The sequence below is a fragment of the Chlorella variabilis genome, assembly GCF_000147415.1.
Source record: "Chlorella variabilis unplaced genomic scaffold CHLNCscaffold_32, whole genome shotgun sequence".
In the NCBI taxonomy this organism is placed as follows: domain Eukaryota; kingdom Viridiplantae; phylum Chlorophyta; class Trebouxiophyceae; order Chlorellales; family Chlorellaceae; genus Chlorella; species Chlorella variabilis.
Genome location: NW_005435056.1, coordinates 51609 through 66430, shown reverse-complemented (window position 1 = coordinate 66430; position 14822 = coordinate 51609). Strand labels below are relative to the sequence as shown.

Genomic DNA, 14822 nt, shown 5'->3' with positions numbered 1-14822 from the left:
GTGCCAACTGCCTGCTCTGGCGGCATCTGCTTGACAGAGCGGCTGCCCCAATGCACCCTCCCAGGACAACTGCTGGCTCATGTTCCCCTTGCCGCTGCCTTTTCTATGCAGCGCTGTGCTCGTGTTTTTGGGCGGCACCCAAGAGGCGCTGCCGTTGTCACGATGCCCCCAAAAGTGCAACATGCGCGGCCAATGCTCCAAGGTGGAGGGGGGCAAACCGCGCTGCACCTGCTTCCGAGGATACAGCGTGAGTGGTTGCATGGGCCTGAAGCGGCTGCTGGTCGTTGCTGCGGCTGTGCGCTGCCTGGGTGGATTTGACTGGATGCTGCTATGCTGCTGTGAAAACCATGGCAGAGGAGGAGGGCCCAGTTGGTTGAGCTGGCTCTGCTTATGCAGGGGAAAAAATGCGAGGTGGAGGAGAACCGCTGCTTCCTCCAGTGCAGCGGTGAGCTCTCTTGTCCCTGCCAGCTGACAGCGCCACTTGCGCCTGCTTTATCGCTCATGCACACCATCCTTGGCTTCTTACTCGACATTTCCTGCACGCTGCAGGCCGCGGCAAGTGCCAAGATGCTTTCTGTCACTGCCAGCCGCCCTACTTCAGCCTGGGCTGCTCCAGGAGCAAGGTGTACCCTGCCAACCACTCCCGCCCCAGCCCCGTCAACTTCAAAATCTACATGTATGCGGCTGCTGCCTTCCTGCCTGCCTGGCCAATCACTTTTCTGCGCAGCACTGCACTCGCACTCCGCCACAACACAGAATGTGTGGCAATTTGGTGCAGGTACGAGCTGAGCGCGCAGCTGGCTTATGACCTTGACCTCGCCAGCGGCCCAGAGGAAGACCATATCCACTTGGCTCACCACAAGGTGTGGGGGGGCTGCTGCCACAGCCCCATGCTTCTCGCGCTGCGCGGGGTGCGCCTGAGGCTACTCAACGTGTAGCCTGCGCCTGCGTGCCTTGTGTGCAGTTCATTGAGCAGCTGCTGATGAGCCCTGTGCGCACTGAGGACCCCTCGGAGGCCAACCTCTTCTTTGTGCCCGCCCTGAGCTGGAGCTACGGAGGTGGGCCCCAAGCGGCACTGGCAGCCAGCCCGTCAGCCAGCCTGCCCTGTTGCCCCTGGTTTTGCTTGTGAGACACCAAGCAAGCGCCTGGTCTGCGCTGCACACAGCTGCCTGCCTTCTGGGCCCTACCGCCGCTGCTGTGGCTCCTGGCGCCTGCTGGCAGGCAACGCGCTTAATGCAGTGCACTTGGACCTGGTGGCTGATCACATTGCCTCGCACTACCCGTACTGGAACCGCAGCCAGGGCAGGGACCACATCTTTGTGAGGCGCTGCCTGACGATGCCTGCTTGCTGACTGCCTGCTGCTGCGCTGCTCCATCGCCCTTGCCTGCACCTGTCTGCTTCTGCCTCCTGGTGCTGTCCGCTCCCTGCTACCTGCTGCCTCTGCGTCTTTTCCTCTCTCTGCCTCGCTCAGCATGTTGCTGCCTGCCCCCTCACCGTGCCTGCCCCCCCACCGCGCAGTGGCTCACAAACGACCGCGGCGCCTGTGCGCTCACCGGCCGCACAGAGGCGGCCATCAAGCTCACGCATTTCGGCCTGAACACCATAAACATTTCTGTTGGCTGGGGCCCCGGCGCAGCGACCAACCCAGGTGAGCCAGCTGGGTGCGCTGCGCGCCCTGGCCACCTGCCGTGCGCCAGAGTGCGGCAGGTGGCTGCAGGGTCTGCTTGGCCAGGCATGCCGCCCTCCAGGCCTGTTGCAATGTGTAAGCCCTTTGCGCCTGTGCCCGCATGCGGCTGCCTGCTGCAGAGAACGCATGTTACAACCCGCTGCGTGATGTGGTGGCCCCGCCGTTTGACGACATGGCGCGGGAGCTCATGGAGGTTTCCCGCAAGCTCAGCGTGGAGGACATCATTGCGGCCAAGACCTCGTGAGTCCCTCTGCAGCACCTCCCTGGGTCCTGCCAGCATGGTGCACAGCACCCTTTCCACATCACCGTGCCGTTGTCCAGGTGCTCACGAGCCCTTGTGGCGCCCACCCTGCGTCCGCGCTGCAGGCTGTTCTTCTTCAGTGGAGCCGTGAGCAACGACTCAGAATACAGGTGAGGCTTCTGCTGTAGCAGCTTTTTGGCTTTGGCAGGACAGGAAGATTGCCAGCGCAAGCTGCTGGTATGCCGCCGTGCGCACAGGCGTGGCAGCCAGTGTGCGACTGACTGCGGCTGCTGGTCTGCTGAGCCCTTGCAGCGGCAACACGCGGCAACTGTTACGAGAGCTGGTCAAACGCTGGAATGACCCAGAGATAATTGTGAGAAAAGAGCATTGCAGCTCTGAGTGTGTTCTATTATGACCTCATACAGCGTAGCCCTCACCGTTGCTGTCCTTGATTTGCTGCCGCCTCGGCACGGCCTGTCGTGGTCTGAGCCCCAGTCCCCGCCTTGACGCCGTGTGCTGCAGTTTGAGACCGAGGGCGATACAGGGCTGGGCGACTATGTGAAACGGCTGCGGGCCTCCAAGTTTTGCCCAGCGGTCTTTGGCTACGGATTTGGTATGTTGTGTTGCTGCCACTAGGGAGGGTGACACATGTTCAGCATCTGACTAGACGAGTGTGTGGGGGAGCAGATGTTTCCTTTGGGGCATCAGCAACCACCTGCCATGCATGCTGGCTCAATTCATCTCGGCTGCGTGCTCCATGCTGTCACGTGCAGGCATGCGGCTGCTGACATGCGTGTTCTCCGGCAGCGTGCCGCTGGTCATTCAGGAACGTGTGGCTCAGCCGCTGGAGGACTTGCTGCCATACGAGACCTTCAGCCTGCGGCTGAACAACGGGCACCTGCCAGACCTGCCGCGCATCCTGCGCAGCATCACCGACCAGCAGTACCAGCGGCTGGTGCAGGGGCTGGTGCGGTACCGAGACGCCTTCCACTGGGAGCCGGCGGCTGGCGGCAAGGCTTTCGAGTACACCATCGCCTCGCTGCGGCGACGCCACCTCAACTTCAAATCCCTCTATTATTAGGATCCCCCCATCGCTCTGTCCCCGCCACCCTGTTTCCCATCACGCCCCATTTTTCCAGCACTTGTCTGATGGCCTTTACATGCAAAACCAGTCACAAGAGAGAGTCAAGTGGGCGTTTCAATCGAGTCAGCAATCAGTAGCAGATCGGTGGTGTCTAGCCAGCGTGCAATGGCACCCAAGCAAACACTTGGGAAGGGGGAGGCAGTTGCAGCAGTGCGTGTCGGGGCTTGCGCCTCACACAGTTGGCGCGGTGGAAGTGTCAGGCGCAACCAGCGCGGTCGCATTGCAAACGTTGGCAGACTCCGCCACCTGGTCCCTGCACAGGGCAAGAGTGATGGGCGGCAGAGGCAGCAGGGCAGGGTGACAGTCAGTGGTGGGATGCCGCTGACCCAGCGTTCATGCGAAGGGGCTGAGAGAGCTGAATGGCCGCAGCTCACAGAATGGTGTTGGCCATAGTAGGGTCAACCATGGTGGGGCAAGCCCCCTCGGTGGAGTTCCTGCATCGGCACGGCAGAGGAGTCTCGCTCAGGTGCCCCAAGGGCGGGCACGACAGGGAGCAGCGCACCGTCCTGGGGCTAGTTTCTGCAGGGGCTGGCGCCCACCACAGTGGGCAGCATAGTGGGCAGTGAGCTGCCAGCTGCCCCAAGGGCTTGCGGGAGGCTTACATTGCCACCGTGTTCATCGTCATATCCAGCACACCGTACTCGCACTTCTCGACAGTGGTGGCTGCAGGCAGGCAGGTGGGGCAGAATGCTGGTGGGCAGAATGCAGGTGGGCAGAGTTGAAGTGTGAATGTGGGTAAGGTGTGTGTTTATGATGGCCATGGGGCGAAGGATGCGGTTGCAAGAGCCGCGCCGGCTGGCTCACTGGTGTTGTCCGAGTTTGTGGTGGTCACAGCGGTGAGGGCGACGTATGAGCCAGGCTCGGTGCCGCACTGCCAGCTGGTGTAGGTGCCTGCAGGGACGCATTACCCAGCAAGGCCACTGGCTCATATCTGGGTCAGGGGCAAAGGTGTTGTCGAGGGTTGCCACTTTCGCTATGCGAGGCATCAAACCCTGCTCTCGCGGCCGCGGCGGCGTGGCACTGCACAGGCGTGAGAGGCGGCGCTCGCACCCTGCTCGGTGACGAGGCCCGCGGGGGTGATAGTGGCGCGGATGAAGGTGGTGCCATTGACCACGGCGGCACCGCCAGAGGAGAAGGTGACGGGGTCCAGGAAGTAAGTCACGCCCTGGAGGAAGGGGATGGCGGTCGTCTGGGAGAAGGGTGGGAGGGCAGCTGCAGCTCAGCCAGGCGGAGGAGGGGTGGCGGGCGGCAGCAGTCAGTGGCTTGCTGGGAGGTTCTGGCTGTGTATCACTGTGCCATGCGCATGCATGACGCAGGGGGTTCGCCAGTGCATACTGCTCAGGCTGTGCTGGCTTCTGGCTGGCCGGTAGCAGTCGCTGTTCAGGCTGTGCTGAGCGGCGGCGGCGGCGCGACCCGCGGAACTGCACCTGCGGCGGAGAGGGCCAGGCAGGCCGCCATGCACAGCGCCAGCGTGGTCCGGGAAGCCATCTGCGGTCGGATCGACAATTTCAAGGTGTTCAGAGAGACATGCACATGGCATCTCGCATGGCCCTTCATGCATGCCTGCGGGGACACGCCCACCTCGTCACGGTCGCCTGCAGAAGGATAGCCAGCAGCCCAAATGCAGAAAAAGTGATGCCCGAAGTCCGATGTGCTCAGGAAAAGACATGCAAATCACTGAGATGCCCGCAGAAAGCAGGCATCCAGCTGGAGATCTTGCAGCACCTTTGGGAACCGGAGCGGGCCAAACCCGAGAGGGGCTGGGGACGGAGCCTGTATTTCAGGTCCATCGGTCGCTAAACACACTCAAGAAGCAGGGGGGAGGGCTGTGGGCATCTGTGGGCTGCCATGCTGGCACACAGCCCTGCCGCCGCTGCCGCCGCTGCCGCCGCTGCGGTGCCGGCCTACCTGTTTGGAAACTGGCTCTTTTATATGGGAGCTATATTCAACACGAAGAAAACACCGTCAACAGACGTTGCAACAGGATAAACATAAGGCATGTAATATTGCCCGAGAGCGTTCGCGTAAGAGGGATGGCGTCAGTGCCAGCATCAGGGCTATTCTGCTGTCGCCTACCAGGTGGTGGAGGCTGAACAGACGGCAGGCTAGATGTTTTATTTTTGTGTGCCACGTGACCTGGGCAGGCGCTGCCTGCTGGGGCCGGCCGCTGCAACGGGCCGCTGTCGCTCACGCGTGTGGCTCCAGGATGCCGCCGCTGTCGCTCACGCGTGTGGCGCTAGGATGCCGCCGCTGTTCTCAGAGGAGCTCGTGGTTTTGAAGGACGCCTTGGATTCGCCCAATTCGTAAAACTCTTTGTGCCTCGCGCTGCCATTCTGAGCCTGCTGTGGCGGCGGCAGGCTGCTTGAGCTGGCGGTCTGTTTGCCTGCCCAGCGCATGACCAGCACGCGCAGCAGGTACCAGAAGGGAGTGCACACCAGGAGGGTCGTGTATGTCTGTGGGTGGGGGGAGGGGGGGGTGGGGGGGGCGCTGAGCTTAGAACCACCTGAGCATGGATGAGCCCCGTGACTGGAAGGACCCGTCCCCACAATCCCTTCCAAGATTATCTCAAGTGCGCAAGCATGCGACATTCCTCGGGGTAGGTTCTCCACTCACTGCATTGAGCAGCCCGAACGTGACCGCCAGGGAGAAAGAGTGGAGCGAGGCGCCGCCCATGATGACGATCATCAGGGAGCACACCATCACAGTCTCCAGCGTCAGCAGCGACCGGATGGTGACCAGAGACATGGCACGGTTGACCACGCTCTTCAGGGCGGCGGCGTTGTCCACCGTGCCGCCGTCCTCCACCTCCTTGGCCACCTGCACGCCAGGGCAGCCGCGGCGCACACAGCGGGGCAGCGGGGTGAGCGTGCGGCCAGGGTCAATGCAGCATGCTGCAGGAGCAGCGCCCAGTGCAGCTTGCTCTGCAGTCTGCTGCCGAGCACAGCCGCCATGCGCACAGCCGCCACACCGCCAGCGCGCGCTTGCCTCGAAGCGTATGCGGTCAAACACCACCACGCAGTCGTTGATGGCGTAGGAGAAGGCAGTGAGCAGGGCCGAGACGGTGGGCAGGTTGACCTCCCACTGGCCCATGGCGAAGCACATGACGGTGAAGATGGCGGTGGAGGCCATGGAGAGGAGGCCCGAGGAGGAGAAGCCGGGGCCGAAGCGCAGCAGCAGGAAGGCGCAGGTGACGGCGGCGGAGACGCACATGGCGATGACCGCCTTCTTGGACTGGTCCTTGGCCAGCTCGTTGTCGATGGTGTACTCGTTGTACACAATGGGCCCGCCCAGCACATTCTGCAGACAGGGTGTGTGTAGTGTGGTGTGGGTGTGGCACCTCGCATGGGGGCGCCCCCATGGGGCCGGGCAGGCAGGCGCGCAGGCAGGCAGGCGTATGGCGGGTGCTGGCAGGCCGGCCGGCCAGGGTGCTGCGTCAAATAAAGAGCAGGCAGCGCCAGCTCAGCGCCAGCTCACCGTGATGCGGAAGATGATGAGCTGCACGTTGTAGGGGTCCACAGCATCCTTGAACTTCAGGTCCACATGTCCCACTGCAATGGAAGAAAACAAGAGCAGCGGCAGCGGCAGCGGCAGCGCAAGAGTCGGGCAGGGCGCGAGGCGTGGTGCTGCTGCACTGAGCCAGGGCGATGGCACGCCCTGGCCCATGGCAGGCAGCGGAGCCGGGCAGCCGTGTGGGGCAGGCTGGGCCGCTGCTGGCATCCAGCATGAGGCCAGCCTGCGGCTGCCACCCCGGCTCACCGTCGTCCATGGTACAGCGAGAGACGGTGGTGTTGGTGCGATACTCAGCATACCTGCGGAGAGGCAGGCGAGCGGGCAGGTACAGGTGGGGGCGCAGCAGGCGGGCAGGGCAGACAGGCAGGGGCGCAGCCGAAAGCCATGGCAGGCTGGCATGACAGGTTTCTCTGGCCTTGGGCTGCAGACATCTGCCCACCTGATCACAGAGTCGCATGTATAGTCATATGGTGGAGGGATGCGCATGGACACAGAGGTGCCTGCCGTGTAGTCCACGCCCCAGTTGAGCTGCGAGGGGTGGGGAGAGGTGAGCAGGAGGGGGTTGGGTGGGTGGCCAGGGGCACGCGGATCCTCCCCAGCGCTGCATGCATGCCACGGCCACCACTTAGCATGCTGCGCCGTTCCTCTACAAGCGCTGCTGCCGGGCGTCGCAGCTGGCCGGCTGGCCGCCTCACCCCCTCGACGCCCAGCATCACGCTGCCGCCGATGATGACGGCCAGGGTGACCAGCGCCCCCGTCCACCAGTAGCGCACAAAGTCCAATGTGACGCGGCGCTTGGGCTTCCAGTAGGGCCACAGCACCCACCTGTTGATGCGCTCGTACTTTTCTTTCTGCACAGCATTGTTGAGTGCTGGGGGTTGGATGTGGGTGTGCGCAGGTGTGCGTGATGGCGGTGGCGGTGGTGGCGGGGCACCGCCATCTGGGGGGGGGACGCTGAAGCAGTTGCACCGTGCGTCCCAGGCTGGCAGGAGCACCGAGCAGGGGTGTGGTTCGTGCACAGAGCGGCAGGGCCTCCGGGGCCTTCCTCACCCGCTCCTCATCATACACGGGCCCCTTGTCCCCGAAGAAGCCGCCGCAGGAGACGAGCTGAGCATTCCAAGCCAGGCGCAGCAGGGCGCGCGCCAGCAGCACGTTGATCAGAATGGAGGCGCACACCTGCGTGGGAGGGGCAGCAGTGTGTGTGGCTATGAGAGGGCGCATGGGGCTGTCGGCCAGCAGGCGAGGCTGGCACGAGAAGAGCCGGGTGGACGGCGCACATGCATGCATGTTGCGCCGGGCCCGCTGCCAGGCGCTTGCTGATGGGGGTGCCCGCCCAGCTCCTTGCCAGCCCAGCACAGCTGGCCATCCAGCAAGGCCCCACGCTCACCGAGATGATGACCGTGAAGGCAAACTCCACGGTGCCTCCTGTGCCCACCCCGTACAGCACCACCATGGCCAGCATGGTTGTGATGTTGGCCTCCAGCACGGTGATGAGGGAGATGCGCAGGGCGGAGTGCAGGGCGGCCAGGCCCTGAGGCCGCCCCGCGCCGCGTGGCAGCGCGTGCAGGTCCTCTCGCACCCGCTCAAAGGCGATGATGTGGGCGTCTGCCGCCAGCCCGATGTTGAGCACCACTGCCACGATCGCGGCGTCAGACAGGGCGTAGGAGGAGGCGTTGAAGAGGACGAGGTGGAGCCAGAGGAAGACGACGGAGAGGAAGAAGCCGAGGAGGCCGGCGGCGCGGTAGCGCAGCACCAGGCCCGCCCACACGATGCCCAGGGCGATGCCGGCAGCCACCACCGTCTTGTGCAGGTCATCCTTGCCCTGGGTGCCGCTCATGGAGATGGCGGAGCGCACCTGCATGCCCAGCGGCAGCTCCTCCAAGCCCTCCAGGATGGGGCCTGCACGCAGGGCGGCGGCGGCATGGTGTGGGAGCCAGAGGGACATGAGCTAGCGGCAGGGAGTGAGCAGGGCGCGCTATGTGCAGGAAAAAGGGGAGCCAAGGAGCCAAGGGAGTAGGCAGGGCAGGGCGGCCTGGCGCGCAGGCTGGCAAGGGCGCTAGCATGATGCCAGGTTCCTGGACAGCAAGGGGGGGAGGACAGGGCACAGGTGCCACCTGCCACGCGCTCTCCAGGTGTTGAGGCGGGCAAGGGCACAGCGATGCCCACGCCGCACCTATTTCGCTTGTGTCTGACACTCCTGGCAGCACCATCTGAATTTTGCTGGGCAGCAGTACTGTCACTTGGGCGTTGGGCTGGCCGTTCTCTTCACACAGCTGCAGGCACGGTGCGCAACGCGGGTGGGCGGGTGGGAGCGTGTGTGTGAAACAATGGGCCCAGGCGCAGGCCAACTGACCAGGAGTTCCCACAGCTTAGGGGCTGCCGGCATGCTAAGGCAGGCCGCGCACCACATGTGCCCGCTGCTTGCCATGGTGCTGCCGCCTGAAAAACGTGCCATGCAACAGGCGCAGCCGCTGCCCTACCTCAAAAGCCAAGGTACCCTGCTCCTGCATGGTTTCATCCGTGACTGGCGGCCCTCCCTCCTTCTGGTAGCACGAGTACCTGCAGGCCAGGGCACGTGGCGCCGGCTGACAACTTTGAGGACGGTACCAGCTTCCCTGCAGCTGGCTGAGAAGCATGATCTGTGTTGTTGCCGCCTGGCCCTGTGGCATATTCATGTCCAAGCGTGCGGTCAAACCCACATGAGCTGGTAGCCGCCGCCGAACTCCACCCCCAGCGTGACGCCGTCCTTGACGGACTGGCCGGTGAGGCCCACCGTGAGGGAGAGGCCGATGATGAGCAGCACAAAGAGGATGAGCGAGGGCATGCGCCCCAGCGCCAGCCACTCAAAGTTGAGGGCATACGACAGCTTGTCCCACACGAGGGAGGCATGGTGGTAGCATGTCTGCTGGGCGCCCACCAGGCTGCCCCACACCCCTTTCGGGGTCGGCGGCGTAGCTTTGAGTGGCGGCTGCAGCGACGGGCGGGCGGGCGGCGGGCGGGTGGGTGCATGTGGATTCAGCGGGGACCACGGTTCACAATTCAATCCCAGTATCCAATCCTTATTTGAGTCTGCCGCTCCACAGAGCCGACAGCGCCGTGCATGGCGGAAGCATCACGCCTCATCGAGGGGAGGTCTCACCTTCACCGCCTCCACGTCCTTATGTGCAGAGTCCATGTGCTCCATTTACGGTTGGCACCAAGCAGCACCTCTCCCTGGGGCCCTTGCGAGCGAGCTGGGAGCGAAATTCTGGCATCACCGGGGGGGGGGGCATCGCCCAGCCGACCGGCATCTTTCTTCAGATCTTCGAGGCCTGAGTGCCCGCCGGGCGTTCCGTTCGGGGAATCAACCAATATGGATATGCCCCCCGAAATGTTCCCCCGCGAGCGCTGAGCTCCCTCTCGAGCCCTTGCGATCGAGCAGCAGGGCAGATCGCACAAGACAGCTGCCACCGCTGGAGTTGGTCTTGCAGCCCATTAGGGATCCCAACACCCTTCCATTGCCCGTGGTCAATCAAAGGTGAGAGAAAACCCGTTCTATGTGTGCTTCGCAGCGGGATAGAAGTCGAACGAGCTGTTGAGACTGGGCCCCATCGGCCCATTCGATGTCTACATGCGCGTCTGATTGTGCCCGCGCACCCACACAGCCTTTCTGAAGCGCCTCCATGCTGCCGTGCCAGCATCACGCTGCCGCAGATCGCCGAACAGACATGGCGCCTTTCATCCGGGCCGTGCTGGCGCTGGCCATCCTGGCGGCGGCGCCGCCGCGCCTTGCTGCTGCTGCCGAGTTTGTGGACCCCAACGCCCAGACCGAGGGCGTGGGGGCATCCCTGAACGGCGCAAAGCTGGGCCAGAGCAACCCGCTCAACCTCACCGCGGTGCGCACCGTCGAGACGTGGCCACCGCCCCTGTGCACCGGCTGCGTGGCAACGGCGGCGGCGGATGTGCTGCGCATGTGCTGGGCATGCCGCCACCCTAGGGTGGCGGCATTGTGGGCAGCCAGGCGGCTGCCCACAGCGCAGGCGGCCACTGTGATCCGCATCTTGCAGCAGGTGCCGAAGCGCTGCATCCCTCGGCTGCCCCGCCACTTCCCTGCCCTGCAGGCCACAGTGATTGGCGACCAGAAGGACCCCCCCAACGCCGGCTTCACCCTCATCTCCCCTGTCGGCACCGACTCCAAAATTTTCGACCCAGAGATGTGGTCTTATGAGTGAGTGCAGCCACAGCAGTGCGGGGGCGTCTGTGTGTGTACCAACCCCCGGGGGCTCGCCGTGTCGACCGCGCTTGCTGGCCCCAAAGCAAAGCAATATCTGTGCTGCCTGCGCCGCAGGTATGATGGCTACAACATGGAGGTGGTGGGGGAGACTGTGATGGTCAACATCAAGGTGGGGCTGGCAGGGAGAAGAGAGCAGACCCCAGAGGCCAGGCTGGGAGTGGGCGCAGCGCAGACCGGCGCGAGCACCCTCACGCACCCACTCGCCCGCCCGCCCTGACCCTGACACCCCCACCCCCTGCCGCTGCCTGCGCACAGGACCCCAAGTGGCCCGTCCTGTGGACCATCTTTGATTGGAACCCCTCCGACACCCAGTTCGCCCCCATCGTGATCGACCTGGTCAACATTGTGCGCCCGCCGCCACTGCCAGCCCCGCCCCGCATGCCCTGCCGGGCCACCTCCCAGCTCCCTCACCTGAACACACCGCGCCACTCCTGCCTCGCTCCGCGCGGGGGCAAACGTCCGCGGCAGGGCCTGCGCACCGGTACTCCTGGCCGCTGCTCCCGGCCAGCCCGTCCCAATCGCCCTGCTGCCACCTCCCGCCTGCCCGCCACCGCAGACCATGCTGGACGAGATTGCCCAGGGGCTGACCGACGGCGAGGGCAACCCGCTGGGCTACTTTGACTTTTTGGATGCCGCCAACCAGTCGGCCATGTGAGCGGGCGCAGCGCGGGCAGCGCTGAAAGACAGCGTGCAGCCCGGCCTGCAACTCGTGCCCGCCGACAAGCCCATGCATTGCTAGTGTGTGCATGCCGCCTGGCAGCGGTGCAGGCATGCGCTGACACATGGGAGCCATGCTGAGCTGGGCTCAACGTGGCCCCACTGCACCCCATCCTTGCAGCGGCATCCTGACCCGCATGGCGGAAGACCCCACTCAGGCCATCTTTGGTGCGCTGCATGAGCTGCCCAGTGGCAGGCGGCGCCCCGTCTGCTGGTACTTGCACCGCGCGGTGGCTGCTCCAGCCGCCATTCAGCGTTTGCCTTCACTGAACCTCCACCATGCACTGCACAGCCAGCTACTGCGACAGCAGCGCTGCACAGCCACGCCACACATTGACGCAGTGCACCTGAGGCGGCCTCTGCTTTCCTGCCTGCTCCCCCCGCCCTCACCTTCCGCTGCCTCCCCTCGCCCTGCCCCCTGACCCCCTCTAGGCGTGATGGGCAACGAGTACACGACAGCGGATGACCTGGTGGGCGGCATCAATGAGCCCGTCAATGACGACACCTTCATCCCGCTCACCGAGGAGGAGCTGGCCAACCTGCCGGGTGAGGGCGGTGCAGCCACTGGCGGGGCTGCCCAACGGGAGAAACAGTGTGGGCCTGGCGGTGGCTGCGGAGAGTGAAGGAGCGCGGGCGCGGCGTGCTGCTTGGTGAGCCAAGCTGGCGCCTGAGCAGGACACCCAGGCCCGCCGGGCGTACCCACCCGCATCCCTTGCTGCCCCTGCCGCAGATGCTGACGCGCTCAAGGAGGAATACACCGGCGAAGGCTTCACTGGCAGTGAGTCGGACTCCGCCTCAGCCTCCTCCACCCCAGAGCCCGCCACACCCTCGGAGCCGGCCTCCTCCCCGCCACCAAGCGCGGGCACCACAGTGCAGGTGACACGCCCGGCAATGAACCCACCCGCTGTGCTTCCCGCCTGCTATCAGCAGCACACACGCGGAGCCCCACGCGCCAGCGGCTGACAACAAGCACAACACTGCACCACGCCAACCTTGCATGCAGGCGGGCCTGGCGGCGCTTGGCAGTGTGCTGGTGGGCCTGCTGCTGCTCTCCTGAGCCAGGGCACCTGCGCTGCTTGGCAAGTGGGTCTCGGTCGATTGGCGACAGCAGCACCGTATGCCGCCAGTGCCTCGACTTGTTTGGGCTGCCGCACCTGCACCGCACGCACACCTCGGCGCACACTGTGCCCCCCTCGCTCCGTCTTCTATCCCCTGAACGCGTGGTGCTAACCAATTACTAAGTACCAGAGGCCTATCACAGCAAGCTTGCTCAAAAAGCTCGGGGCTGACGGCAGCAGGGCAGCGGCAGCAAAGCAGGCGACAGCGGCAGCAGCAAGCAGAGCGGCAGGCAGGACCGTCCTGCCTATGTGACAGAGGGCTGAGCGAACTTCCAAAAGCTGAACTCTTCTCCCGTCATCGATCTCTCACTCAGCTTGAGTAGATAAGTAACACTAGGGGTCAAAAACAAGGTCACAAATCTGCTAGACATAGTGCAGATCAGAGGGCAAAGTGTGTGGGAAAGGGAGTGAGTGGATCGAGGGACAGGTGGCAGGCCGGGGATCATCATGACGATGAGGCCGCCGGCACGCAGGCGCACGCGCATGCGCTTGGTGCGGGTGAAGATGCTGGCATGTGAGCGTTTCAAGCGCTCTTCAGTGCCGCGCCTTCAGCAGCGCCAGTCGCGGGGGGGGCCGGGGGGCAGGCTGAGCTTGTAAGGCTGCAGCTTCGAGATGTACAGCGGGGCAGAGTGCTCGCAGCTCTGGTAGGCGGTCAGAGCCTTGGGGCCAGTGGGGCCAGAACTGCGACAAAGAGGCAGGCGAGCAGTGATTCAGGGTGTTTAGTAGTAGTAGCAGCAGTCCACCGAAGCGTTGTGGGACATGGAGCAGCAGCGCCAAGCGAGCTAAGGCAGGGGCTGGCAGGCAGGCGAGTGCAGCCGGGCGGACGGTGGCACTCACAACTTGTACTCGATCACGGAACCGCAGCCCCAGGCATTGGCCTGAGAGCGGTTGGACGCCGGCTTCTTGGGGCTGCGCAGGGTGGCGGCGAAGGAGCACGGCGCGCAAGGGTTTCAATCTTGCGGCTTAAGCCGAATGAGAGGGAAGGCGGCAGAAGTGGGGTGCAGCCCTGATGGCAGGCCGCTCCTTGCGCGGCGCACGCCAGCCAAACAGCTGCGCCAGCAACGCATTGCCAGCTGCGCAAGCCATGGTCCGCCATGTCAGGGCAGCCACGCTCGAGCGCTGCGGTCACTCACTCGCGGCGACGGGCGCCCTTGATGACCACCTTGCCGACCACCTTGCAGGCCTTGAACAAGGCCTGCTTGATGGGCAGCGCCTTGGCGAGGTCGAGGGTGTAGCAGGAGCGATGGCAGTTCAGGCCAGCTGCAGCAGGGGTGTGGGAGGGGCCAAGTGCCAGAGGGAATCAGAAGCTGGTCCCTGTGTTACAGTCACCCCGCTATGATAGGCCGCGTGAGCAGACCTTGGGCAGGGGGCACACGTGATCAAGGGGCATCAAGAGAGGGGGTGGACCATGGAGCACCCTCTCCATGGCTCCGACCACCCTCCCCCCAGCTGAGCGTCCCAGGGTCACCCCACCCTGGCCCCGCTCCCCGTCCTGCCGGACACGCAACCCCCACAACGTGGTGGGGGACGTGGGGATCCTTAGCAGCTTAGGCCTGCCAGGCCGACGGGTGCCGATGCTGGTGCGGGCTCCCGGCGGCAGGCAGCGCCGCCGCCGGGCACTCAAATGGCATGGGGCACATGGGCCCCCATGCCCGCACATCTCCCAGGCACATGAAAATACCAGAAGGCTGCACATGTAAGGGTGCATGCATTGCAGGCAGGAGTGCAAAGTGGCCTGCCGCGGCGGTCGGCTGTGCCATTACTCAGTCAGCCGCCGCTACCGTGCCGGGCTTGGCGTTCCCATGCCAACATGCCGGCGTGCCATCGCGCAAGGGGCCAGTGAGTGTGTGAGGCGGAGGTGGGGGTGGTGGGGCTGCCGCTGACCGTTGCTTGCTGACGCTGACGCTGCTCTTACCTGCGGGGGGAGGGGGTGGGTCGGGAGCCAAGGCCGGGCAAAAGATGCCTGGGCCCTACTCAAGGGAACCGAGGGAGTCACTGTGCCAGGGCAGCAGCATGCTCCTCATGGCACCGGTCGGCAAACCGGGCCAGCCGGCCCTGCCTGGCCTGGCCGAGGAAGGCGGCCAGGGAGGGCAAGGCGTGGCCCGGGACTGTGGAAGAGCTCAGCATACTC

General features: G+C 64.6%; 4 protein-coding genes across 4 annotated transcripts; 2 read left to right on the top strand and 2 right to left on the bottom strand.

Moving 5' to 3' along the window:
- Positions 1-390: 390 nt before the first annotated feature.
- Positions 391-3010, top strand: CHLNCDRAFT_141180 (hypothetical protein; the record flags this gene model as incomplete). Its single annotated transcript, XM_005843306.1, has 11 exons — positions 391-445; positions 550-676; positions 779-863; positions 965-1058; positions 1222-1319; positions 1520-1649; positions 1808-1928; positions 2055-2099; positions 2242-2302; positions 2452-2542; positions 2703-3010. 11 exons carry the CDS (start codon positions 391-393, stop codon positions 3008-3010), a joined length of 1215 nt encoding a protein of 404 aa, XP_005843368.1.
- CHLNCDRAFT_55220 (hypothetical protein) lies at positions 2991-4561 on the bottom strand (the record flags this gene model as incomplete). The annotated part of the gene is made up of 6 exons (XM_005843248.1): positions 2991-3083; positions 3320-3326; positions 3676-3736; positions 3878-3964; positions 4124-4285; positions 4501-4561. 6 exons carry the CDS (start codon positions 4559-4561, stop codon positions 2991-2993), a joined length of 471 nt encoding a protein of 156 aa, XP_005843310.1.
- Positions 4562-5295: 734 nt separating this feature from the next.
- CHLNCDRAFT_141178 (hypothetical protein) lies at positions 5296-9767 on the bottom strand (the record flags this gene model as incomplete). Its single annotated transcript, XM_005843247.1, has 13 exons — positions 5296-5526; positions 5687-5890; positions 6083-6370; positions 6548-6621; positions 6830-6882; positions 7023-7111; positions 7279-7434; positions 7634-7759; positions 7971-8482; positions 8757-8856; positions 9064-9142; positions 9283-9551; positions 9723-9767. 13 exons carry the CDS (start codon positions 9765-9767, stop codon positions 5296-5298), a joined length of 2226 nt encoding a protein of 741 aa, XP_005843309.1.
- Positions 9768-12005: 2238 nt separating this feature from the next.
- On the top strand, positions 12006-13033 carry CHLNCDRAFT_59274 (expressed protein). Its single transcript, XM_005843305.1, has 3 exons — positions 12006-12119; positions 12304-12449; positions 12577-13033. The coding sequence occupies exons 1-3, from the start codon at positions 12036-12038 to the stop codon at positions 12812-12814; spliced, it is 468 nt and encodes a 155-aa protein (XP_005843367.1). The 5' UTR covers positions 12006-12035; the 3' UTR covers positions 12815-13033.
- Positions 13034-14822: the final 1789 nt, after the last annotated feature.

Coding starts and splice junctions, on each gene's coding strand:
- CHLNCDRAFT_59274 (XM_005843305.1), top strand. CDS start 12,036: ATGACCTGGTGGGCGGCATCAATGAGCCCGTCAATGACGACACCTTCA. Junction 12,120..12,303: donor GGAGCTGGCCAACCTGCCGG/GTGAGGGCGGTG, acceptor CCCCTGCCGCAG/ATGCTGACGCGCTCAAGGAG. Junction 12,450..12,576: donor GCGCGGGCACCACAGTGCAG/GTGACACGCCCG, acceptor CCTTGCATGCAG/GCGGGCCTGGCGGCGCTTGG.